The 26,722-nt window shown below is 37.6% G+C and overlaps 1 protein-coding gene across 2 annotated transcripts in view; it reads right to left on the bottom strand.

Annotated features, from left to right (window-relative positions):
• THOC1 (THO complex subunit 1) overlaps positions 1–24,898 on the bottom strand; it is a 44,212-nt gene extending 19,314 nt beyond the window's left edge. Inside the window, exons 1-11 of one of the 2 annotated variants that reach the window (XM_081252054.1) lie at positions 24,695–24,898; positions 22,772–22,845; positions 22,618–22,678; positions 21,301–21,367; positions 18,177–18,295; positions 17,666–17,714; positions 17,152–17,247; positions 9,147–9,229; positions 5,851–5,924; positions 3,884–3,992; positions 2,573–2,704 (exon numbers count right to left, since the gene is read on the bottom strand). In XM_081252054.1, coding sequence (XP_081108180.1) covers positions 2,573–2,704; positions 3,884–3,992; positions 5,851–5,924; positions 9,147–9,229; positions 17,152–17,247; positions 17,666–17,714; positions 18,177–18,295; positions 21,301–21,367; positions 22,618–22,678; positions 22,772–22,845; positions 24,695–24,748 — 918 coding nt within the window. In that variant the 5' untranslated portion in view covers positions 24,749–24,898. Of the gene's footprint in view, positions 1–2,572; positions 2,705–3,883; positions 3,993–5,850; positions 5,925–9,146; positions 9,230–17,151; positions 17,248–17,665; positions 17,715–18,176; positions 18,296–20,157; positions 21,055–21,300; positions 21,368–22,617; positions 22,679–22,771; positions 22,846–24,694 lie in introns of those variants that run through there. The other variant, XM_081252053.1, reaches the window with a different exon arrangement.
• Positions 24,899–26,722: the final 1,824 nt, after the last annotated feature.

The raw sequence follows: 26,722 nt of genomic DNA, 5'->3' as shown, positions 1-26,722 counted from the left end.
CAAGCTTTCTGAAAGGTATATATCTTTGGGAAGCTTCTTTGTTAAGTTAGAGGAGGCTTTGGCATTTTCTTTCCTTTCTAAATATGGTAAAATAAAATTTTGAATTCTTTATTCAACCAAAGAGTTTTATATGTCTGTTTCATTTAAATGAATAAATATACCTGGATTAAAAAAAAATCCAATGTGATAATCTCTCTTATTAGGTAAATTAAATCAGTTTATACAGTCATTACTGATATATTTGGACTTACCTAACCTTCTCTCTTTTTTTCCTCCCTTCCTGCCATCTGTTGGATTTATAAAGTAGTCTATATTCCTTCTTGTCCCCTTTTTAACCCCTTGCCATTTGAGAGCTACAGGCTGTTTTTCCTTTTGTGGTTTCCCTTTTAATATAATAATGTCTAAAGTTATTCAGCATTCCTTTTCTCCTCCTGAGGATTACAAGGACTGTAGCATATGCTTAAATTACTCACTAAACATCTGTTTTACCCTCCCCGATTCTTATTGTTATCTAGTTTACATACTACATTAAATTTTTTTTAAAAATCAGTTATTATGACTTTTTTGTTTTTAATCAATAGTAAACTGAAATATTTTTCAATTTCTGTGCTCACAATTGCTTTCTGTATTCCACTCCTTTCTTATGGATTCACTTTCCTTCTTCCTGAAGATCATCCTTTAGTAGTTTTTCACAATGATGGTCTTAGAGTAGTATGCTTTCCTGGTCTTAGAATGAAAATGCCTTTATTTCATCTACAGTCTTGAGTGCATTTAGCTGGGTAGGAAATTCTGGACTGATAGTTTTTTCTCAGAAATATTTCTCCACTGTTTTCTGGTATCTATTATTGATAACTGTTAGAAATCTGTTCCTTTCCAGTATATTTGTGTTTTCTTCCTCCCCTCTTTGGTGGCTTTTAAGGTTTTCTCTCTATACCTGCAGTTACAGCATAATGTACTGAAGTATGGATTTATCTTTCTTTATCCTGCTTGGTAGTTGTAGCACACTTTTAATCTGAGAACTTGGGACTTCCTTCAGTCCTTTAGTTTCTCCAATATTCTCTCCATTTTGTTCTCTGGCAATCCTAGATATATGCTAGAATTTCTCAGTCTATCTTCCATGGCTCTTAACTGCTTTCAGGTTAACAAAAAAATCTGTCTCTGTGCTGTGTTCTGGGTGAACTTCTCATCATTAGTACTCTTGTCATCTATGTCCAAACTATAGTTTAATTCTATGTGCTGTGCTTTGGTTTCAGTGATATTTTTTCATTTTCAAGAATCCCAATTAGGTGTCATATTAAACTTTCCTATTTCATTTCAACTGAAATGTTTCAGTTTCACAATTTCTTACTCTCCATGGATGCTGTACTATCAATTATCTCTTTGATTATCCAAAACATATATATTTTAAAGTCTTGGTCATGTATCTAAAATAAACAAACATACATCCCAATAGTTGATTTTGTTGGTGATCTTTCTTAGCACTGGATTTCGGAATTTTAATTTATCAGAGAGTTTTGAATGGAAGGCTTTTGTTTTGGGATTGTTGCTTATTTCTTCTTCTTTATCTCTGTGTATAGCTTTTCCTATCTAGTAGTTTTGCACTTTCTTTTACCAGGTCCATGGGCCCAAGTCTGGAAAACAGTCTCATGATGACTTTTTGGAACAGCTGTTTCATGAGTATACTGGGGATATCTCATATCTGGTCATAGAGCAAGCAGAGGACACAAAGTTGTGCCTTTGTTATCCCTAGACCCACAACTTCCTATGAAACCACAGCCTTTGGCAGAAGACTGGTAATATCTACCTTAGCTTCTTTTCAAAAGTGGGTTAAGTTCTACCCCAGTCTCTGGCTTCAAGCAGTGAATATGGCTCTGGCTCCTGGTCCCACATGGATCTGGTCTCACTTGTAGCCAAGCTCCTGGTTGCCACCACCTGCTTGGAATATACAGTCAGCAGGCCCAAGGCTTCATTTTCACTTATTACTTGGCAGTTCTGGTCTGTGAGGATATTTATCTTGTCTCTGGAAGCCCAGCTTTGTCTTTTTGGTTTTCTCTTTTTATATTTTACCTGTCATTGCTATGTGTTTGGAGCAAAGGGAGTGAATCAAAACACAAACTCAATGTGCCATCTTGACTAGAAACTTACATAATGCCTTAGCACTGTATTTGAACAAAATTTACTTATTACTTATTAAACTGTGTAAATAAGATTAACAGGGAATTTTAAAACCCCTTATTTGTACCTAAATGGCAAACTATACAAAATACTTTCATAAATGCAAATGAAATCCTAACTTGAGGTTCAGAATATACGTACTTGAAAGTAACTAAAATGTATTTAATCCAAAATAAATCTACAAAACAGACAATGCAGAACTTTTCACCTTTGAAATTAAGTTAGTCTTACTTCTACAAGAAGAAATAGGACTCTCAAACTAACATTTATCAGTTTTAACCAAAAATAAACTAAGAAACTTTTCTACTGTATTTAACTTAAAAGGATATCAGCTAAATAGAGAAAACAAAAATAAAAACATTTCTTACTATGCTTAGTGAAAAAGAAAGATTTATACCTTTTCACTTGTTAAAAACTTTGCAAAATATACATGCTCTCCTCCTGTTTTCAATTCTTCCATCTTTTTCCTTGAGGCCTGAGTATCATCTAATTTATAACTCTTAAAAACAGCTAGAACTTCTTCAGAATACTGCAAAGTAAAAATATCAATTAGTTTTATTTGGCATTGTTGCCCAATCATTTGTTTAGTGCTTTTCTTTATCAAAATAATGTACAATTTATTCCCAGTTAACCATATATGCATCCTTAAGGCACACTAAACAAGAAAAATTATGATAGCAAAATGAGGGTAAAACTATTGTTTGTGAGATATCATGGTTACTGTAAAAGTAGGAATAAACTCTCTACTTCTGGAAAAATGTGATTTCTTATGCAGTTTGTGTAAGGGGCAAACAGAGAAAGGAATGCTTTGAAAGTATACAGAAATTTACCAGTAAAAGTAGCTGTTTAATCAGCAATGGAACTCTCAAGCATTTCTTGTGCTAAACACTGTGACCAAATAAAAAAATGATGTCAAAGCCTATCCAATTGAGGAACACTTCCAGATGATTTCTCACTTACCACTTAATCTGAATTTGGATAGTTATGGGGAAAAAAAAGATACTGCATATAAAATAAAAACTTTAAAAAGTAACACAGAAAACACACCATGCTACTTTTAAGAGCTACCTATTAACTTTAGATTTTGATTACAACAAAAAGGACAAACTGACCTTTAAGGAGCCAAGAAAAAGAAATAGAGAATTCTTATAAAAAAGAGGTTAGTAAACTTTTCCTGTAAACAGTCAGATAGCAAATATTTTAGACTATATGGCTCAAATGGTCTCAATCACAACTACTCAAGTCAGCCATTATAGCACAAAAACAACCACAGATAACACGTAAATGATTGGTGTCACTGTGTGACAAAATTAACTTTGTCTGCAAAAGTAGGCAGTAGGCTGGATGTGGTCCAAAGCCATAGTATGCAGAGTCCTATTCTTAGAGGATAGCTGAAATAATTTTGTGCAAAGGCAGGATGTATTCTGCAAAAGTTCATCAATTCATGTTGACAATACTATGTAAAAAAAAAAAAAAAAAACCAAGGCAGTAATTACTAAATTTTAAATCCTCAAGTCATTTATAAACTACTCTCAAAATCAATTGTTTATATATTAATTTACAATTTAGCTTCTATATTATGAAATAGGTATAAAAACATAAGAGGTAGAACTATATAGTGAAAAGTATGCTGGACAAGAGTCAAGTTCTGACTCTGCCATTAGCTATAAAATATTGGGCTTTTGGTAGTCTGTAATTGGCAACTCACCTTGAGAAAGGTTTTCCATGAAATTTTCTCATAGCATTGCACAGGGTTCCTAAAGTAATCCTGAAGTGACCAAAATTTTCGGTACAGGTTGTAATCAATTGGAATGGAGCTGATAAAATAAATGTTACATTAAATAAATCATTTAAGTTCTTTTAGAAATATCTAAATGCTTTAACTTTTCTTGGGTCACAAATCCTCTGAAAAAGGTAAGGAAAGCCATGGTCTCTTTCCCCAGAGAAGTACACAAATTCATGAATATTTATATAAAGGTCTATAAATAATTTCAGGGGGTACATAGACCCCTATTCCCTCTTTACCTTCAGTGGTGGAACCCCTGAATTTTGGCTGGATACATTCAGAATTTAAGGCTCTCTTTCCCAACCTCTCCTGCACTAGGTGTGGCCATGTGATTAAATTCTGGCCAGTCAGTGGGGAGCGGAAGTCATATGTCTTATATGGGCCATGTTTTACCATTTTCCCTTTTTGCTGGCTAGAATGCAGATATGATGATGAACCATCCTGGACTATATGAAAAAGAGCAAATACCAAGGCATGGTGGAACAAGAAGTTAGAAGGAACATGGGTCCCCAGACAATCTCCCTGAAGAGTGCTACTGCATCAGCCCTGAACACCTGTCTTCAGACTTTCACATGAGAAAGAAATCAATTTCTATGTTGTTTAAGCTAATGTTAATTTGACTCTAATAGTAAAAGCCCTAGGCATTATATCCTAACCAACACACAAAGACCTAGTATGAAACAAACACATTAGGTACATATCAACTTAGTATTACAAAAATGGCGTTACTAATTCAATTTCTAATTCGGCTATGTTACAAATCTTCAGTGTCAATACATATTTTTTTAAACATCTTTATTGGAGTATAATTGCTTTACAGTGTTGTGTTAGTTTCTGCTGTATAACAAAGTGACTCAGCTATATGTATACGTATATCCCCATATCCCCTCCCACCCTCCTTATCCCACCCCTCTAGGTAGTCACAAAGCACCAACCTGATCTCCCTGTGCTATGCAGCTGCTTCCCACTAGCTATCTATTTTATATTTGGTAGTGCATATGTCAGTGTTACTCTCTCACTTCGTGCCAGCTTACCCTTCCCCCTCCCCATGTCCTCAAGTCCATTCTCTATGTCTGTGTCTTTATTCCTATCTCGCCCCTAGGTTCATCAGAACCATTTTTTTTAGATTCCATATATATGTGTTAGCATATGGCTCAAGACATGTTTTAATTTTTAATTTTACAAGCAATCATTACACTACAAAATGTTTCAATTTTTGATTTTAAAACAGACGTTTCAGGGTTTATATTAGCAAAATCCTCTATATTACTAAAAACAGCCAATAAAGTCTTTTAAGTAGTAACCATATGTCAAAAATGCTTGAGGTATCAACTGTTTCATACCCTCAAATGTCCACAAAAATTTTCAACATCACCTCTGTAAAATTAATTTTGCCTGTAAACACTATTGTATACTATCTTACTCCATTCTTTCCAAATAAACCTTAACAAGTTGAACCTATGGATTACAGTTAGCAACTGTGCTAAGCTTCATGCCCATACAGATATTCCAAGTAAGACTGTAATTTTATATGGGAAACAGGAAGTAGATTTAGTGATCCACACAACACCATGATCTCAAAATGAAATGGAAGGGAGAAGGGAAGGAGTGCGTAGGTTGCCTGTGGTTGGCTTTTCAAACGTTATGAATATAGATAAGGTAGGTTACACCTAAACAACGGACTGCCTGCACACAATTTAAAAACCAACTGATACAGCCCATTAGTGATTTTGGAGTTGTAATTTTAAGTGATATACATTAAAGTTACAAACAAAAGAAATCTATAAGCATGATCTCCTTCCTCCCTGTCTACATTCTCACCTTAGTACCTGATAAGTCATAAGGTATTCTCTTTGTAAATCAAGAAATCTGAACTTCTAAACACTCACCAAGTTGTTGGAGCTTCATCATCCCCCATTTCACCTTCTTCCACATCCACTCCTTCTTCTCTGTCCTCCATGTGCTAAATTAAAAGAATGTACATCCTGTCATGAAGCAGTTGTCAGGCAGAGGAGAATTCTATATGACAGGGATCCGAGAACTCAAGAGCAGTATAACAATAATATAAGCTAGTCATGAAGACATGGTGCAGGGACCTCCCTGGTGGTCCAGTGGGTAAGACTCTGTGCTCCTAATGCAGAGGGCCTGGGTTCGATCCCTGGTCAGGAAACCAGATCCCACATGCATGTCGCAACTAAGAGTCTGCATGCTGCAACTAAGATCCCACGTGCCGCAACTAAGAACAGTTGCAGCCAAAATAAATAAATAAATATTAAATGAACAAATATTAAATATTTATATAAATAAATAATAATAAAAGAAAAGAAATACCTATTCATTAAAAAAAACAACAACAGGGCCTCCCTGGTGGCGCAGTGGTTGAGAGTCCGCCTGCCGATGCAGGGGATACGGGTTCGTGCCCCGGTCTGGGAGGATCCCATATGCCGCGGAGCGGCTGGGCGCGTGAGCCATGGCCTCTGGGCCTGCGCGTCCGGAGCCTGTGCTCCGCAACGGGAGAGGCCACAACAGTGAGAGGCCCGCATACCGCAAAAAGAAAAAAAAAAAAAAAAAAAAAAAAAACAACAACAAAAAACATAGTGCAAAGTTTTAAACCAGTACTTTTCCAAACACAGTCAGTACATTCTCTCTGGGAATAGAGAATCTATGGCAAAATATGATTTGGAAACACAGTATACAATGACTTGTTGGAAAAGTGAGAAGATCATTAGTACAATAAGGATTCCAAGAACCACAGTAAATAACTCAAAGTGATTTAAGTAGTTTTTGTCCCCAACTTTAATTTGACCTTGAAAATCTTCCCCCACCTGTACACGTAACACTTATTATCTGGGAACACTTTAGGATATGCTGGGTGTACAGCTCCATATTGAAAAAAAATTTTTTAATAATTAATTTTTATTGGAGTATAGTTGCTTTACGATGTTGTGTTAGTTTCTACCGTAAAGCAAAATGAATCAGCTATACGTATACATATATCCCCTCGTTTTTGGATTTCCTCCCCTTTTAGGTTACCACAGAGCATTGAGTAGAGTTCGCTGTGCTATACAGTAGGTTCTCATTAGTTATCTCTTTTATACACAGTATCAATAGTGTATACATGTCAATCCCAAGCTTCCAATTCATCCCACCACCCGACTTTAAAATAACAAGTCTACATAGAATAGTCCAAGAAATACCTAAAATATACATAAAAGGGAAAGGCAGATTTTGAAAAATCTTAAAGTCAGTATCATTTCCAAATTGACAATGATTACAATTTAAGGGATAAATTAAGTAAGGTACTCTGATTAATTTACAGTGAAATATTAGTTACACCTAATTAATAATTTTTTAAACTTTATAAGTTGCTCCTAAATGAAGAGCAGGTGCTGAATGTCCAAAAATTTGCCAGCTCTGGACTGTCTTCTGGACACATCAAAAATAATCTTTAGGGGGTGTCCCTGGTGGTGCAGTATTAAGAATCTGCCTGCCAATGCAGGGGAACATGGGTTCGAGCCTTGGCCTGGGAAGATCCCACATGCTGCGGAGAAACTTAAGCCCGTGCACCACAACTACTGAGCCTGTGCTCTAGAGCCCGCGAGCCACAACTACTGAGCCCACGTGCCATAACTACTGAAGCCTGCGCGGCTAGAACCCATGCTCTGCAACAAGAGAAGCCACCGCAATGAGAAGCCCGCACACCGCAACGAAGAGTGGCCCCGGCTCACTGCAACTAGAGAAAGCCCGTGCACAGCAACGAAGACCCAACCCACCAATAAATAAATAAATAAATAGGTAGGTAATAGATAGATAAATAAATAAATAATCTTTAAAAATAAAGTTGATCTTGCTGATGTCCTTTTGAAAAAATCAGTGGGCAAATGATGGATTATTTAACAAATGGTTCTGAAATAACTGGCTCACCATCTAGAAAAAATTAAATTATAACTCAACTTACTCCAAACTCCAACCTTCCTGCTGGGTAAAAGATTTAAAAGAAAAAATAAAATCATAAAAGCACCAGAAGAAAACAAAGAATTACATACTCCTGTGTAGTGGAAGCCTTCAGTATGACACAAGGCTAGAAACACTAAAACAAAAGACCAACAAATGTTAATATTACTATATCCAAATTTAATAGCTCCATATAGAAAACTATAAAGTTACAAGAAAAACCATAAACTGAGGAAAAAAATGTATCAACACACAGTAGGAATGAATTCATAACATTCTATATAATGAGTTTCTACACATCAATAGAAAAAGATGTTTCAGCAGTAACATGGGCAAATGTCATGAATAGGCAATTCTCTTCCTCATTGTTTCTAATCAGCACAGAAGAAAAATAAATTCCAATAAACATACAGTAAGTTCCTCGACCTCATTAATAACCAAAGAAATGTAAGTTAAAACAAAGACGACTTACCTTTCAAGTACGTATTAATTAAGCAAAAATTTATTAAAACTGGTAATTCCCCATGTTGGCGTGAGGCTGTGGGGAAATGGGAAGGCATTCTCTATGTGCCACTGGGGGTGGTATAAATGGGTACAACTATTTTGAGAAGTACCCGGGCAACAGTTATCAAAATTTGATATATGCATTTATTTTGACACAGAAATTTCACTTATCGAAATTTATCCTAAGGAGACACCTACATAATTTAGCAATGATATACAAAATACTATTTACTATAATGTTGTTAACAAGTTTTCACTATTAGAGATTATCTAAATGCTCAGTGACAGGAGACTGATATATCCAAAGACTTATCATGAGTCATTAAAACACAGAGACAAATCTAAATGTACTGATGCAGAAATGCAACCATTTCATACTGTTAAAAGAAGAAAGTGAATTTCAGAACAGTATGTATTGTATGACCTCAATTTTGGAATAAAACTACATACACACAAAAAGTCTTGTAAGGACAAAAAAAGAATGTTAAGAGTGGTTATCTTTGGGATTATGGGGTTATCTTTGGGTTATCTTTGGATTATGGGGTAGCTGCACTTTTTATTTTAAATATTTCTATTTTGTTTGCATTTTTTTCTACACAGAATACATATTATTTCTATAGATTGAAAATAAAGGTTTTCAAAATTTTTGATTTAGAAGACCCATTCATCTGAGTTATCTCAATAACAAACTTAAAATATGTTATGTTAGATTTCATATCAGCCTCACCTTTTGACCCAATGTGCTTTCCTGCTCATTGGTATTGAAAACAGTGACATTTTCCAGATTAAACTGACTCTGCAAGTTAAGACCTATTAAAAAAAAAAAAAAGATTTTCAAAGCAAATCCATCAAACACCTAAACTTGTTTAAGAGTATAACTTTGTTGTCATATAACCAAAATACATAAAATGATAAATCCATAATTGAGCAAAAGATCAAGTCAGAATAACATCACACTTGATTTTCAAATTCTTTCTAAAATTCATTTTTTTAAGGTGCCTTTAGAGTATGCCAAATTCTGTATACACTGTAACAGATATATTGATCCTTGTTATTTGTGAATATTCTAGAACAATTTTACAGAATGCAATATGTAGTAATTTATAATTTTGCTGAAGCACAAATAGAAATTGTATTATTCAAAAAGTATGAATGTATAACAATATTTATAGGAAATATAGTTAGTGAGGGCCAGGTTTCTCGCTCTCAGGGAAAGAAGTTATAAATAAGCAGATCTATTGGTGTTAGATTAGACTCACAAGTTATCAGTCACTATGATAGCATTGTTTTCGTTGTTGGTCATTAAAAAAAATGTAGACAGATACAGAAATACAGATGCTTACATATACATGTTAGTATACATATGTATCTTTCCAAGCTCTGTCCACTGAGAGGGCTCAGAAGCAGTGATATTCTAGTAACAACTAGCATTATCTAGGTCCCAGATCTTGTCTTCTAAATACCATTTTTAAGTAAAACAAATCAGGCTCTTTGGAGAAGTGGCTGATTCCAGGGGTTGGGCAGGGAAAATACAAGATGTGCCTGGACTATCCTCACCTACATGAAAGAGCTCCCGATGGGGAAAACTATAAAAATTTGAGCAACAAAGTAAATAATGATATTATGAGATTATAACCCATATAAAATAAATATCCATGAGTTCATACTGAAATAGATGACTGAATTACAAGTAAACAAAGGAGAAGAGACAACTCTTCTTTTCTTTTCTTTTTTTTTTTTTTGGCTGCACTGTGAGGCTTGTAGGATCTTAGTTCCCCAACCAGGGATCAAACCCAGGCCCCCTGCATTGGAAACACGGAGTCTTAACCACTGCACCGCCTGGGAATTCCCAAGACAACTTGTCTTTAGAGAAGAATCCCAATTCATAAACGTAGAAGGAATGAAAGAAATAGAAAATCACCACCAGGACAACCTAATAATAATCACTGCAGGCAAGATCCACTGATGAACAGTACTAAACTCAGCCGGCAAAGGTCTAAGGAAAAAAAGCATCTGCATAGCCTCAAAGTATCTCCCTCCAAATATTTATTAATTACAAAGGGGAAAATAGTAACTTTGTAGTAGAGAAATATGGTGATCAAGGATAATATCTTAAATAAGTGATGAAAGATAACACCCCCAGTAAAAAGACACATCAATACCATGTTGAAACGATGCACTGAGAAGGGCCCATCACCTCTGTGGTCTTCTTCCCCAAATCCATAACCTCAATCTAATTATGAAAAACATCACACAAACATGAATTGAAGGGCATTCTACGAATTATCTGACCAGTGCTCTTCAAAACTGTCAAGGTCATGAAAAAATAGCAAAGACTGAGGCACTGTCACTGACTGGGGAGATTGGGGAGATTAAAGTGACATCACAACTTAGTAATACAGGATCCCAGATTAGATCCTTAAAAAAGAAAGCACTGATAAAACTGGTAAAATCCAAATAAAGTCTGTAGCTAACAGTGCTGCACCAATGTTGATTTCTTAGTTTTGATAACTGTACCATGGCATGTACGAGGTTAACATTAGGTGATGCTATTCAGGTACTCTATACTATCTTTGCAATTCTTCACGTCTAAAGTTATTTTAAAACAAGTTTTTTTAAAAAGCTAGTATGCTAGATGACGTCATTAAGCTAGTGAATGAACCTGGCTGACCATTTAGCATTGACTACTTAAAATATTTTTGTCCATTTTCTGTTTATTACTCAACAAAGCACATGCCATAATTCTCAGGTTAAAAATCTCAGTCATACTTTACTAAATTTAATGGGTAAATTACATGTTAAGACAGCTTTCTGAAGGTCTTGGGATATACTCTAGTGAATCTTACGCATTTACAAATGTAAAAAAAGAAGAAAAAATACTGCAAGAAGATATCCCCAAATGCCAATCTAGCTTATGTTAGGGTGACAGGATTGATTATGAATTTTTTTTCCCTTCATTTTCCAAATTTTCTGAAACAAGGTTGGGTAATTTTATAATTTAAAAATTAAATTTAAAAATATAATTTATTAAAAGATATATATATATAGTTTAAAGCTACCTTTAGCAATATAGTCTTTCAACTAGTTAATAAGAAAAAAGTGATTTCTCTATGTCTTGTCAATTTAGGAATGTAGCATATTGAAAAAGAGGTTAAAATGTTTTTTAAAAAATGAGAGTGGAGGCTGGAGATAAACAGGAAGGACTAAAGAATGGCTGAGAATTGAAACCTTGTTCTTATGTTTTCTGTAAATTCCAGAAAAAGAAATCACAAATCAGTACTTATGAAGGGGCACTTCATTTCACAAAGAGATAGAGTTTCATTCATCAAATATTTAAATAGTGACTAGATATCTGGTATTAGAAGTTACTAGGCACAGAAAATACAGAGGTGAACAACACAAACACACTGAAAATGCCAGGTGGTGCTAAATTCTAAGAAGAGATTTGAAATCAGGTGGTGATAATGGGTAACTGTGGTGGCAGGTTTAGATTAGATGCTCAAAGACAGCCTCTCTAAGGTAGTAAAATTTAAACTGAGATTGAGTGACAGCAAAAGTCAGTAATGTGACAATAACGAACAAAAGGATTACAGACAGCAGAAAGAGTGCCAAGGTCCTAAGGTTCAATTGATCTTGATATTTTGAAGGTAAAAAGAAGGCAAGATGCCAATTCAGTGGGAAAAGAATAGTTTTTTCAATAAATGGTGCTGCGACAACTGGGTATCCACATATAAAAAGAATGAAATTGGAACCCCACCTCACACCACATACAACAATTAACTCAAAATGGATCATATACCTAAATGTAAGAGCTAAGACTCTTAGAAGAAAACGTAGATGTAAATCTTTGTGACTCTGGGTTAGGCCGGGGGTTCCCAACCCCCAGGCCGTGGACCAGTAGCGGTCCGCGGCCTGTTAGGAACTGGGCCGCACAGCAGGAGGTGAGCAGCAGGCGAGTGATCGAAGCTTCACTTGCTGCTCCCCATCGCTAGAATCATCGCCTGAACCATGCCCCCCACCAACCCCAGTCTGTGGAAAAACTGTCTTTCACGAAACCAGTCCCTGGTGCCAAAAAGGTCAGGGACTGCTGCGTTAGGCAACAGTTTCTTAGAGATGACACCAAGAGCACCAGCAACAAAAGAAAAAATAGATATATTAAACTTCATCAAAATTTGAAACTTTTTTGCTGCGAACAACACTATCAAGAAAGTGAAAAGGAAATCCACAGAATGGGAGAAAATATTTACAAATTATATATCTGATAAGGGTCTAGTATCCAGAATATTATAAGAACTTGTACAACTAAGTAATAAAAAGACAAATAACCCCATTTTTAAAATGGGCAAAGAATCTTAATAAACTATTTCTTTAAGGAAGACATGCAAATGACCAGTAAGCACATGAAAAGATGCTTAACATCTTTAGTCATTACAAAAATGCAAAGCAAAACCACGAGATACCACTTTACACTCACTAGGATGGCTATAATAAAAAAGACAATAAACAGTCAGTGTTAGCAAGGATGTGGGGAAACTGGAACGCACTTGCATCAATGATAAAATGATGCAGCCTCTTTGGGAAACAGTTTGGTAGTTCCTCAAGAACTTAAATACATCATTCGTAGAGACATGGATGGACCCAGAGACTGTCATACAGAGTGAAGTTAAGTCAGAAAGAGAAAAACAACTATCGTATGTGAACACATATATGTGGCATCTAGAAAAATGGTACAGATGAACCAGTTTGCAAGGCAGAAATAGAGACACAGATGTAGAGAACAAATGTATAGACACCAAGCGGGGAAAAGGTTGGGTGGGATGAATTGGGAGATTGGGATTGACATATATACACTAACATGTATAAAACAGATAACTAATGAAAACCTGCTGTATAGCACAGGGAACTCTACTTCACTTTGCTGCACAGTAGAAACTAACACAACATTGTAAAACAACTATACCCCAATTAAAAAAAAAAAAAGAAGTTAAATACAGAGTTACCATATGACCCAGTAATTCTACTCTTAGAAATCTATCCAGGAGAAATTAAAACAGTTACCATATGACCCATCAATTCCATCCTATGTATATAGCCAAGAGAAGTGAAAACATACATCCACATAAAACCTGTACACAAATGTTCACAGCAGCATTATTTACAATAGCCAAAAAGCAGAAACAACTCAAATGTCCATTAACCGGTGAATGGACAAAATGTGCTATATCCATATAGAGAATATCATTCAGCCATAAAAAGGAATGAACTACTGATACATACAACACAGATGAACCTTGAAAGTATTAAGCTAAGTCTAAAAAGCCAGTCACATGAAGTGAGAGAGTAGCACTGACATATATACACTATCAAATGTAAAACAGAGAGCTAGTGCGAAGCAGCTGTGTAGCACGGGGAGATCAGCTCGGTGCCTTGTGACCACTTAGAGGGGTGGGATAGGGAGGGTGGGAGGGAGGCTTAAGAGGGAGGGGACATGGGGATATATGTATACGTATAGCTGATTCACTTTGTTATACAGCAGAAACTAACAACATTGTAAAGCAATTATACTCCAATAAAGGTGTTAAAAAAAAAAAAGCCAGTCACAAAAGACCACATATTTTATTATTCCATTTTTAAAATGTCCAGAATAGGGAAGTCCATAGAGACCAATAAGTAGATTAATGGTTGTTTAGGGCCTGGGAGACAGGGTAAGGATGGAGGTAAGTGGAGAGTGACAGTTAATGGGTGCAGGGTTCCTTTTGTAAGTTAAAATATTCTAAAATTAGACTGCAATGATGACTGCACAACCCTGTGAATATACTAAAAAACAGTAAACTGTACATTTTCAGTGGTGAATTGTATGGTATGTGAATTTACATCTCAATAAAGCTGTTAAAAAATATAAAAGGCTGAGCTTCCAGTAACGGAAGGCTAATTAATTAGCTAATTAATTAATTCAGATTAACCCTCTAAGGACCACTGAAAACTTGGATAAATTACATTAATTCTATGAATACTTACAGAGCATAAACCATGTTCACAGCACTGTTTTAGGCAATGAAACAGAAAATTGTTTTCTTAAAAATAGTAAAGAGCTGACATTCAGTGAGGAATATATGGCAAAAATCAAGAAGGCAAGAAAGATAAGCAATGCACCATCAGCACTCAAAGCCACTTTTGCCTTGAGGATATCTGCCAAACAGGAAGAATCGGCTGCAAAACTGAGCTACTCTTTTAGCAGCTTCCTGAAGTGAGGATGATAAAAATAAATCTCTGAGTCCAAGGGAGGTGGGGAATCTAATAAGTCCTACCCCAACCTTCTTCTAGACTGGGACCTACGTCCTCAGGTAAGGATGAACCAAACTGCAGTCCAGTGCCAAGTCTTCTCGATTATCTAAGGAATCACAGGCCTTGAGCTGGGCTAGATTAAGGTTATCTTGGACTAGTAGTAGCACCCTTCTAAGGGTGCCTGGCAGGAGTAATAAAAACTCTTATCTGGAGAAAGGTATCTAACCTAGGCCTCAAAATTATTCCCTCAAATATCTTCTCAAATATAACATCAAACACTAACCAGAAACACAAAGGGGTAAGATACAATGAGTGAGAAACAGTAGAAACAGACACTAGAGACATACCCACAAAGACTTAAGACACTGGAATTATCAGACACATAAAAATAACAATGCTTACCCTGGTTAGAAAATTAAAAAACAAGTTTGAGAATATCAGCAGGGAATAAGAAACTAAAAAAGTGATACAGCAGACTTAAAAAAGACTTTCTAGAAATGAAAAAATACAATTACTGAAATTAAGAACTCATTTAGCAGATTATTCATAGCTGAAGAGAGAAGTAGTGAACTGGAAAACATTTCTAAAGAAATTATGCAGAATGTGATGGAGAGTAACAAGGAGATGAAAAATGTAGAAAGTGTAAGAGACAGAGGATACAGTGAGAAGATATAGGATGTCTACTAGAGTTCCATAAAGAGAAAAAGAGAAAGCAGCATATATAATATTTGAAGAAATAACAGCTTAAATTTTTACAAACTGGATGAAGGACAACCAATCCATAAATTCGAGATGCCCACAAATCTGAAGAATGATAAGTTTGAAAAATCCATGCTTAGATACATCATATAAAGCTGAAAAACAAACAAAAAACCCAAAGAAAAATAAAACCTTAAGAGCAGATAGAGAGAAAAAAAAACCTAGATTATCTTCAAAGGAGTTAGACTGACATTTGCCTTATCTATAGAAGCTAGAAGGCAAAGTAATGATTATCTCCTACTAAATGAAATCCTATATCCAGTGCCAACCTACAATCTTCTACTGAAACCATTCTTCAAGAGTAAAGAAATAAAGATTTTGAAAGGAAACACAAATCTGCACTAAAGTAAAGTCTAAAGGGGGAAACAGACAGAAGGTCAGAAATACAAGTAGTAAATACACTGATAAATCAAAATTAATCCTGACCACATTAAATAAGAGGAAAGAAAAAAAACAGATCTAGCAGGACAAAAAGAAAGCCACATGTAAAACAACTGCTAACATATACTATAGGTCTTACCATATGCAGGCACTGTTGTAAGCTCTTCACATATTTTAATTCATTTAATCCTTACAACAACATATGAAGTAGGTGGTATATTAGCCTGATATTAAGGAAGGGAAGACTGAAGCAAAGAGATATTAAAATCTGACATATTTGAACAGATTGTGGTGGGCTCTAGAGAGCCTTGTGGTGGGCAATGTTCCACTTCTGGACCTGGACAGTGGTTACACAAGTATTTGCTTCATAATTATTATACTATATTTACTTTATGCCCTTTTCACATTACCATTATATTTCACAATAATAAATGATAAAAGAAATGAACAAAGTCAATGTGGCTGAACAGTAGTGACTGAAGGAAAAAATGGAAACAGAAAAATAGGCATACATTAGGAAATGAAATAAAAACATGATTCACAGCTACATATTTCAGTGTGATTCAACTGTACATTATTATTAATAAACTTTGAACTTAAAGAATCAATAACTTTAGGGACTTCCCTGGTGGTCCAGTGAGTAAGACTCTGCGCTCCCAATGCAGGGGGCCCAGGTTCGATCCCTGGTTGGGGAACTAGATCCGGCATGCATGCCGCAACTGGGAGTTGCATGCTGCAACTAAGAGTCCGCATGCTGCAACTAAGAAGTCCGCATGCTGCAACTAAAGATCCTGCATGCCATAATGAAGATCCCGTGTGCTGCAACTAAGACCCGGCACAGCCAACATACATACATACATACATATATACATACATAATACAAAAAGAGAAACAAACAGGCTTGCAGGAATCAATGACTTTATTTAAGGGTTACCTGTATCATACACTGGGACACGTATAACTACTTATAAGTAAAATAAAGTGGCAATTTCCTATGTTTTCAACTTTTTAGAACCATTTTTCTTTTTTATCATCATGGTAGATTCTAATCTGGTAAAGATTTTCCTGCAAAGCATTTTACGTACAAAAGCTTACCTGGGGCTTCCCTGGTGGCGCAGTGGTTGAGAGTCCACCTGCCAATGCAGGGGACACGGGTTTGTGCCCCGGTCCGGGAGGATCCCACATGTCGCGGAGCGTGAGCCATGGCCGCTGGGCCTGCGCGTCCGGAGCCTGTGCTCCGCAACAGGGAGAGGCCACAGCAGTGAGAGGCCCGCGTACCGCAAAAACAAAACAAAACAAAAGCTTACCTGACTTCTCAGATAAAGGGAAAAGTCTGGCCAAAAAGAGCTGAATTCGTCCACAGAAGACTGTATTCTGGGATTTTGATAATCTTCGTAAGAGATCTAACAACACATGGAAACGAAGGTTACACAGGTGAGATCATTCTATGTTTATTACAACCATACCCAAGTTTCTTAACCAGTTTGTCAAAAGTATTTTCCTAAAGCAGTAGTTCTCAAAATGGGGGTAGAAACTATTTTTGTCACAAAAAAGCTCTAGAAAATTAGGAATAAAACTAAACAAGTTTAGCATGGGTAAGACAAGCTTTACTAAATTTTTTTGGTTTTTCATTAAGTTTATATCCAGAACAGGAATAGTTTAACTTACAGCAAATGATCAGTTTTAATAAGTCAGACGGCTATTTAAAAATGAAGATACAATCTACTTTAAAAATTTTACCACTTATGTTTAATTCCACCACCTGTTTTCCTGGCCACATTTACTTTTTAAAAAACAATCATTTACTGTTGAATTACTTACCATTGCACATACGTAGTAAATAATTTTTCCCAGCAGAATAGAATGTATTCTGAAATTAAGACAGAAATTATTACTATTGTTCTGAAGTTGCTGCACATTCTTCAATAATAAGTCACAGGAAGTAAAATTTTAAAGAACACTACTATGCACTAAGAATCTACTATGCCACTTTCACTTTTTGCAAGCAAATAACATTTTTAATGAAATAAAAATATTTTCAAACATATAACAAAACACGATTCTAAGTAACTTTTAAACATGTAAAAGTGTGTGTTTTCAAGTTAATTGTATCTACTCAAATTTTGTACTTCCATTTTTTTCTCCATATGACTTTTACTTGGCTTTTCCAAGAGAGCAGAATATATAATTCTCATAGGGACAAACTTTTTGGCAATCAGCAATATTAGAAATATAAGCAAAAAACAAACAAAAAACAACAACAAAAACTACCCTCAGAACTCTGGATCTATAGAAAGATAATATTAGCAGAAAAAGAAACAAAGGCACTTACTGATTTCCAAGTAGCAACATTTTTTTCCACAAAAGTGAATATTGTGTCACACTGATCCAAAGGAAGGCAATCCAAAACATCTCCCAACAATACAAAAGGTGTAGATGCTGTACAAATACCTTCAAGTGGAGCACAAGCCAATTAAAAAGTTTAAAATACTGTTGAGTAAAACAGCCCATGCAAAATAATTTTGTAGAAAATATTAAAGGTATACTTTGTCAATCCTAACAAGGCTGTGAAAGACAAGAAACAGAAGCAACCTAAAGTCCCCAAACAGGATATACTTAAGTAAGTGTTGGTATGTGATGATGATAATCATTCTTGATAACACATCTAGAGCATTTACTATATGTCAGGCACACTAAAGCGCTTTACGTGTACTAACACATGTAATCCTTATAACCCTATGAGGTAGATAACATTATCTCCAGTTTATAGAATGGGAAAACTGAGACACAGAAGTTAAATAACTTGCCCAAGATCATAGAGCCAGTAAGTGGTAGAGCTGGGATACGAACCCAGGCAGTCTGGCTCCACAGTCTGTTTTCTTCACCACTAAGCTATTCAAAAGAATATAATGCAGCCAATTAAAAACGATGGTTATGACGACTATAATAACTTGGAAAATGTTTATGATATAATGTCAAGTGAAAAAGGCAGGGTTCAAAACTGTATGGGTATTATGGTTATCACAATAAAATCTTTTAAAAAGACCAGAGAAACTAAAACCATATACCAAAATAAATGGTAGTTTTTTTTTAAAGTAGAAGAATTAGGACTAGTATGTTCCCTTCTCATTTCCAAATGTTCTGTACTATTGCTAAAATTTAAGTTGTCTGTGATTTGAAAGAACTACTTCAAAAAAGATAACAAAACATCATTGTAAAGCAATTATACTCCAATAAAGATGTTAAAAAAAAAGGGTAAATGAACTTCAAATTGAAAATTCTGTTCTTCCACTCTTCCTAAAGCTTTCAAAGCCTTCTGAAGTGGCAAAATAAATATCTGTCTCTAAAAAAAAAAAAAAAGATTTGATACTGATTTCAACTCATTAAACTTTTACAATACCATTGTTTCAAGGGAAAAAGGGTAAAATTAAAAGTTGTTTATTTCTAAATTCAATCTTACTAAAGTAAAGCAATAAATTAAAGACTTTAAGGTCATCTAGGCTAGCTAAAAATACTTTTACCTCCCTGCTCATTCTTCCTTCTATTTTTACGTAATAGATACTAACACTTGTTAAGTGTTTAGGAAAAGTAGACACCTCAGCATGATATGTAAAAAAAAAAAAAAAAGGGGCTTCCCTGGTGGCGCAGTGGTTGAGAGTCCGCCTGCCGATGCAGGGGACACGGGTTCGTGCCCCGGTCTGGGAGGATCCCACATACCGCAGAGCGGCTAGGCCCGTGAGCCATGGCTGCTGAGCCTGCGCGTCCGGAGCCTGTGCTCTGCAAGGGGAGAGGCCACAACAGTGAGAGGCCCGCCTACCGCAAAAAAAAAAAAAAAAAAAAAAAAAAAAAAAAAAAAAAAGTACTGAGGGTGTACTATTAGCCCAAAATACTGCATTAACACAGTATGTTCAGAAACAGGAAGGAGTATTTTCAGCTCTGCTCTGCACTGGTAAGATCATATCTGGAATGTGATGTGAGGGATACTGCCTAGAACCAGGGAGGCATAAGGCAGCAAATTTCAACTCAATACAAAGGGGAAATTGCACTATCAGAACTATCTAACAGAAATTAAATCGTGAGCTCCATCAATGGGAGTAGAGGCTGGATGACCACCCGCCAAGGACTTTACTGAGGGGAGACAGGATAGGCCAGAGACAAAAACAGACCATATGACCTCTAAAGTCCTTTAACACTTAGATTTGTGATACTTTTATGTCCTGTATATCCAAGAGATTTGAGAGGCATACTCCCTGCCCTTAGCAGAAGTATAGTCTGGCAAAAGTTAATTCACATTAATAACTATAGAAAATTACCTAAATTCCACTCTCAAAGATTCGGATTCAGTAAAACAAAGCTAAAGCCTGGCAATCTCATTTGAGGGGCTTCCCTGGTGGCGCAGTGGTTAATAATCCACCTGCCAATGCAGGGGACATGGGTTCGAGTCCTGGTCCAGAAGATCCCACATGCCGCACAGCAACTAAGCCCGTGTGCCACAACTACTGAAGCCTGCGTGCCTGGAGCCCGGGCTCTGCAACAAGAGAAGCCACTGCAATGAGAAGCCTGTGCACTGCAACGAAGAGTAGCCCCCGCTCTCCACAACTAGAGAAAAGCCCACGCGTAGCAACGAAGACCCAACGCAGCCAAAAATAAATAAATAAAAATAACTAAAAATAAATAAATAAAAGAAAAGTCTCTTGAAACTATCCCCTACTGCCACTGCCCCATTTTAATTGTCCTCTACCTAGTTTTCCTGCCAGCAGTTTCTCCCAATTCAATGGCTCTTCCATAGGTCCTCTTTAGCATGGCACACAAAGCCCTTTACAAATGGCCCTAACCTACCCCTCCTGCTTATTTTCTTCACCATTCTCATCATCCTCTCACCATTCTGCTCCACATTTTTTTTAGTCATGGTGAACTAGGTCTTTATATAGCTATATCCTTCTGTTTCTGCCTGACAAATTACTCATCCCTCACATCCCAGCTCTTATGTTACAGTTTCCTTTCTAAGACCATCCTGATTCCTTCAGACTCTGAAGTTTAGAGAATCACTTCAACCATACTTCATTCCTACTTCACCCCCCACCCCAGTAAGACATTTAGACGTGTTTCCTCCATTAGCCACTAGGCTCCTTACAGGCAGCGAATACGTTTTATTTACCACTGAATCTCCCAAGTCCTAGCTCAGTACCAGGCACATAGTAGATGCTCAATAAATATTTACCTGATGAACAGAACAAGTGGAGAACAAACAAAGTGCCAAAGTGTGCACTGTATACACTAGTGACAAGAAATACCTGTGAGCTAATTTCCATGGGATTTCTTGGCAAAGGGGGTAGGCAAAATTTTTAAAATGAACAAAATCAATTAGGTAGAGAGGTATGGGGAGAATAAGTTTTAAATAAAACATGTCGTGCCCAAGATTGCTTTAAAAAAAAACAAAACAAACCCATACTTACCTTCAGTAACTCCCCCAATAGCAAGAGAAATAATAGCTAAAAAGCTTTCACATGATGAATGATTTATCTACCAACAAAAGAGAAAACAGCTTAATTCAGGAGCCAGACTTTAGACTAATTTGATAATAAGAAAAACATATCCTCTGACATTAAATTGATTATCACAAACCCTGGATAAAGATATTTCTCACAGAAGATAAGATTACTTTCTAAGATGAAAATTTAAAAAATGAACAGTAATAACCCTAACTGTACAAGTATATCAAACAATTAAACAGCAGGTGATTCACTTAAAATCCAAGTCTTAGGAAGATCGTTACATTAGCATGATTAAGGCTGTAAGCTAATCAACTACACATGTGCTGAGGCCATAACTCACTCAATGGCACAGGACAAAGGCAGGGCCAGGGGAATTAATTGTACTGGTGCATCAATATGTCTGAAGGAGGGTTTTAATAGAAGAGAGGTGGTGCTTAGGTTTGATAACATCATAAAATCCAGCATTTATTGAGTGTACATTAAGTGCCGTTTCACACAACCACCATGAAAAAATGGTATTTCCCCTCTTACAAATGAAATTGAGGCTCAGAAAAGCAAAGTAACTTGCCCAATACCTGACAACAGGTAAGTGACTAGGTCTGAAGAAGAGGAAAGAATGAATTTGACATAGAATTGTCCAAAAGAAAGGGACACTGTTTTATGGACACGGGAAAAGGGTCTAGCTTCTTGAGATCTAAGCTTTGCTAAACCAAGAATAAACTATTGAAACTTTTCCTTTCATTTGGGTGCTCCACTAATGGTAAATAAATTCAGATTTTTCATGTTTAGATTAAATTTCTCTACTGAAGTTGGATAGGCTATTGTTATTTTTGTTATTTTTGCAGGCGAACTGATAAGGGGAAAATGAGGGCATGGAATCCCAGCTCCCATGCTGAACACCCTTGGACTAGACCTTTTATGCCACTACAAGATGTGTCACTGTTTGTTTATACAGCAAAGCAAGAGGGTTCACCTTCAAATTATAGTTTTTGCTCAGGAAGACCTCTTATCAACTTTTCTTATACATATTCACTTGCAGAGGGCTCTACTCATTTAGTAAACCAAACCCTTAAACAAGTCAAACTGTGCTATTAAAACCCTTAATCCTTACACAACTCCTATACTAACTATGACCAAGTTAAGTTTCACAAAGTAACAAGTTCACTCTAGAAAAAATAGTCATGTTTAAATATCTATTCTAAGGATAAAAGCAAATTTACAAATAATATTAATTTGCCAGCAAAATTCTAACGATAAATAAAGGAAAAACATACTTACAATTTCTTCTTCTAGAACACCTCTAAAAGCTTGGTCAAGGGTACATTTTTTTTCATTTTCACTATTAAAAACAAAAAACACCTGCATTTTTAAAGCAGCTCAGGGTAAGTATAAAGATTTCAGCGAGCCTATTTCATGGATATCAATGCCTTACCTTCCAGGCAACTGGCTGAAGGTATTCAACAAGGGCTTGATATTTTTGTTGTTCAGGGCCTCTCTGGTAGATTTCTAGAAAAATAAAAATAGCAAATAAGTAGAAAGATTTCTGCTTATTATTTACTGAAAAACATATCACTCATCAATAGTATGTCTAACTAAAAAATGTTTATACCTGGGAAAAATTACCTATGAGTCATTCTATCAGTAATTCTTATTCAAATACCACTTACTGATATAGACTCATCACTTTAAGCCTTGCAAGAGCTCCCCAGCTAGACTTTCTCATTCCAGGTTTTCCCTCCTCCTTTCTTTTTAAATATCCCATTCATGAGAGTATCCTGCTTTTAAAAAAAAAAATCTCTAAGTGGCTCCTTATTTCGTAGCTTCCTCTAAACGCCCTTGATAATGTTATCCCACCCAAGCTATGCAACCTCATTTCCCAGTACCCCCTAACACATACTCTCTACTAGGGTCTAGCCATTTTCCCATCATTTTCTATCAAGCTCACTCTAGTGTATTCATTCCCATTATTCCTCCCACGTGCTCACGCAAATTCTATCCATTCTTCAAGACCCATCAAAAGTCCTACCTCAGTCCCTAACACCAAGTAAACACTGATTGTCTTAAAGTAGTAAACCTGCCGGTTGTCGTAAAGTAGTCATAATTGAAAGACAAAAATATTGCCAAGTCATTCATTCTGTGAAAATTCACATACACTTGGAAAATCAATGTTACCTCACAGGAGTTACATTTATACTGGAAAAGTCCATTCCTGACTCTGCCTGTGAATAGGCTGTGTAATCTTGGGCATACCCCCTTACCTCTGTGCTTCATTTTCCTCACGAGTTAAATATGAGGGTTGTTGTAGATCCTTACTACCAACAGCAGCAGTGGCATCACCTGAGAACTTGTTAGAAATGCAGAATCTCTGGCCCCATTCCAGACCTACTGAACCAGAATCTACATTTAACAAGATCTCCAGGAGATCCCACCCGATGCTCAAGCTTGAGAAGCACTGGGCTAGATGAGCTCCCATTAAATGGTCCCCTCCAGGACTAATATAACCTTGGATATTCCTAACAGTTACTCCAGGCAGAATTTCAGAGCACTAGGGAGAAATACAGTCAAACAATTTAGTGATGGGCAACATAAAAAGAATACTGGGTTTGAAGTCAGAGAAAACAGTAAAGTAAATCATTTAACTTTTGGAGTGGGGGGAGGCTGTCTCAGTTTCTATCTCATCTACCAGGGATAATAAAACAGCCTCCTGACAGTGCTATCTAAGAGTTAAACAAGCTAACATGAAAACGCTCTGTAAAGTGTTTCCCAAATGCTTAAACTACTGTTCCCCAATGTGTAAGAATAAAATGACAGCTGACAACCCTTCCCAAGCTGACCTGTTTGTCCTGTCCCACTTAGGACCTTCCTCTTCTTTCTCTTAGGAATGAGATACGGAGGATTAAAAGGTGGTGAATAAGCGGCCAGAACAACCACCTGGCAGCTTAGGAGGCGGGGCGGGAGCCGGTTCTCTGGGCTAAAGTCAGTCCCGCCCTCCCCCTTCAGCAGACCCCTTCCAGTTCTGGAGACACCTGCCCAGCTGAGAGAGCACTGCAGAGGAGCTGGACCCGAAGAGAGGTAGTCTGCGGGTGACCCCTCCACGCAGGGCGCAGACACGCCCAGAACGCGGGGTCCTGGGACCCGCCGGCGGGAAGGTGGAGGCGGACCGCAGAGGACGCGCGGAAGACACAGGTAATGCGCCTTTGCCACTTCCCAGCCCACGACGAGGCCGGGAGCCCGTCGCCGCGGCGCACACGCCTCTGTCCCTGCTTTACCCTAGAGAAAAATTCGAGTAATTTCAGGGAGAGGAGGGCAAAAAATAGCGCTGAGCCAGGGCCGCACCCACCCGCCTTCCGCTCACCGTAAACCGCGTCCGCGCTTCGGGCAAACTGAAGAGCGGCGGCGTAGGAGACATCTTCTCGGCCGCGCGTGCCCGCCACGGCGCCGCGGCGCCCGCCGATGACGTCAGGGCGGGAGCGAAGAGATTGCCCGCTCCGTGCGCGGCTAGAGCGGCATGTGAGCGCAGGGGCGGGCCCGGTGGGGGATGGGAGCTTCTATGGTGACCGAGGACGGGCGGGCGCTGGGAACCGGGGTCAGCCGCTCAATGCCCGATTCGGGCTCGTGGGTAACCCTTGAGGTGACGGTAGATGTGTGGCCTTGTCCTGTAAGCGCTGCGGGTTGCAGGCCGGGACGCGCACTTTGGCTGTGGTTTTCCTGTTTTGGGGAAGCCTGGTGAAAGGCGGCTGGTTACGGCTCAATGGGCCGCGAGGGAAGGTAACCGCCGCCCGAGAATCCAAGGCAGGTGGGTTATCCGGGAAAGCTCCAGGCTGGGGAAGTGTTGGCAGTGGCCGTGCACCGCCGGACCAAAGTCCTTTTCGAGGAGTGGTCCCAGCTCCGGATTTGCGTTTCTGCCCTACAGTTCATGGGCCCTGTAGCTCAGGAGCAGCCTCCTCTTCTGAGGAATAGACATAACGCTTATATCTTGGGCTGTGGAGGAACGTCAATGAAATCATGAATGCGCGTGTGACTTGTATAGCAATGCAAGTATTATGAATGTTTGGGGATTCGTTAACTTTGCTGGCACATAGAGGGCTATACTGAAAGAGGAAGATCTTGGAGGAAGGCAGTACTCGGCGCTGATTGGATAGCGCGTGGCGCCGCGTCAAGGGTTGGAGGCACCTCCTGCAAAACCTTGTCTCAGCAGTTTCCTCCCTTGGCCAATGAGAGAGGCTTGGCCAATGAGAAGCCAAGTGGCAGTAACTTTTCAGTTGGAATTATGCTGTGGGAGAAGAAGCACTGACCCAAACACTTCCTACCAGCTCTTATTCACCTCCATGTGAACCTAAATGAAGAAAGCTAGGCGCGCTTTATCTTGTTCCCTTCGTTGATATCCGGCGAGAATACAGGACACTAACAAAAAGACAGCTTTGCATAGTCTTGTCCCTAAGTGGGAATTGTGAACAGTGCTGGCTACCTGGAGCGTTGCAGGTTTTTTAGAATCAACAGAATCATTCAGGTTTGATTGTGCAATGTAAATTTCCAAATTGCCAAAATAAACAGGTTTTAACTGATTTAATAGGTAGCTGATGTATTAGGATTATTATTATACTATAGATGATTATTAACTGTGTGGAGCACAACTAAGACCCAAGAGGTAAATAAAATTATTTTTTACAAAATCCAAACAGAAGAAGAGCTTGAGTTTATTGACTCATCCATCAAAGCCTAGTGACTTAGAATTGTGTTTATTCACACATTTGCTGGGCACTTTGTACACAGTGGACAGTATTTGTTGAATGAGTAATAAATATATGGACATATGATTGAATGAACAAAATAATATAGCTTAATTGCTGTTTTGAGGAGCTCAGGTCGACATAAATGAAACAACTGCAGTGTACAATTTTGATCACGAGTAATTTGCATCATAGCTGCTGTAAGAGATCAAAGGAGAGAGGGACCATATGAGGTGGTCAAGGAGCCTTTGTGGAAAAGAGAGAATACGAGCTGGACCCTGAAGGATTCCAATAGACAGGTCAGAGTGTGAAGGGGTGAATAGGAAAGACATTCCAAAGGGTGAGGAAGGTGTGAGCAGAGGTGTGGAAAGAAGAAAGCACAGTGAAAGGTAGCTGTTGACTTTGACTTAAACTTTGGATTCTGAATAGAAATAGAGTTGAAAAACTGGGTTGGAACCAGATTGTATTCGTGTTTCAGGCCAAAAATGTTACTGGTTTAAAAATGGCATTTGCAGTTCCTCCCAAGTTATAGCCAGCAGTATATTTTGTGGGAAGGAGAGAAATGAGCTGTTGTTGCTAATGAGTGAACAAATGCCAGATAAACAGTAGGGGAAAAAAAGCAAACATCAGGGGATAATGGGGAGTTACTGTTT

This window comes from Mesoplodon bidens (assembly GCF_964165515.1).
Source record: "Mesoplodon bidens genome assembly, chromosome: 13".
Taxonomy (NCBI): Eukaryota; Metazoa; Chordata; class Mammalia; order Artiodactyla; family Ziphiidae; genus Mesoplodon; species Mesoplodon bidens.
This window is presented reverse-complemented; position numbering and strand designations above follow the sequence as displayed.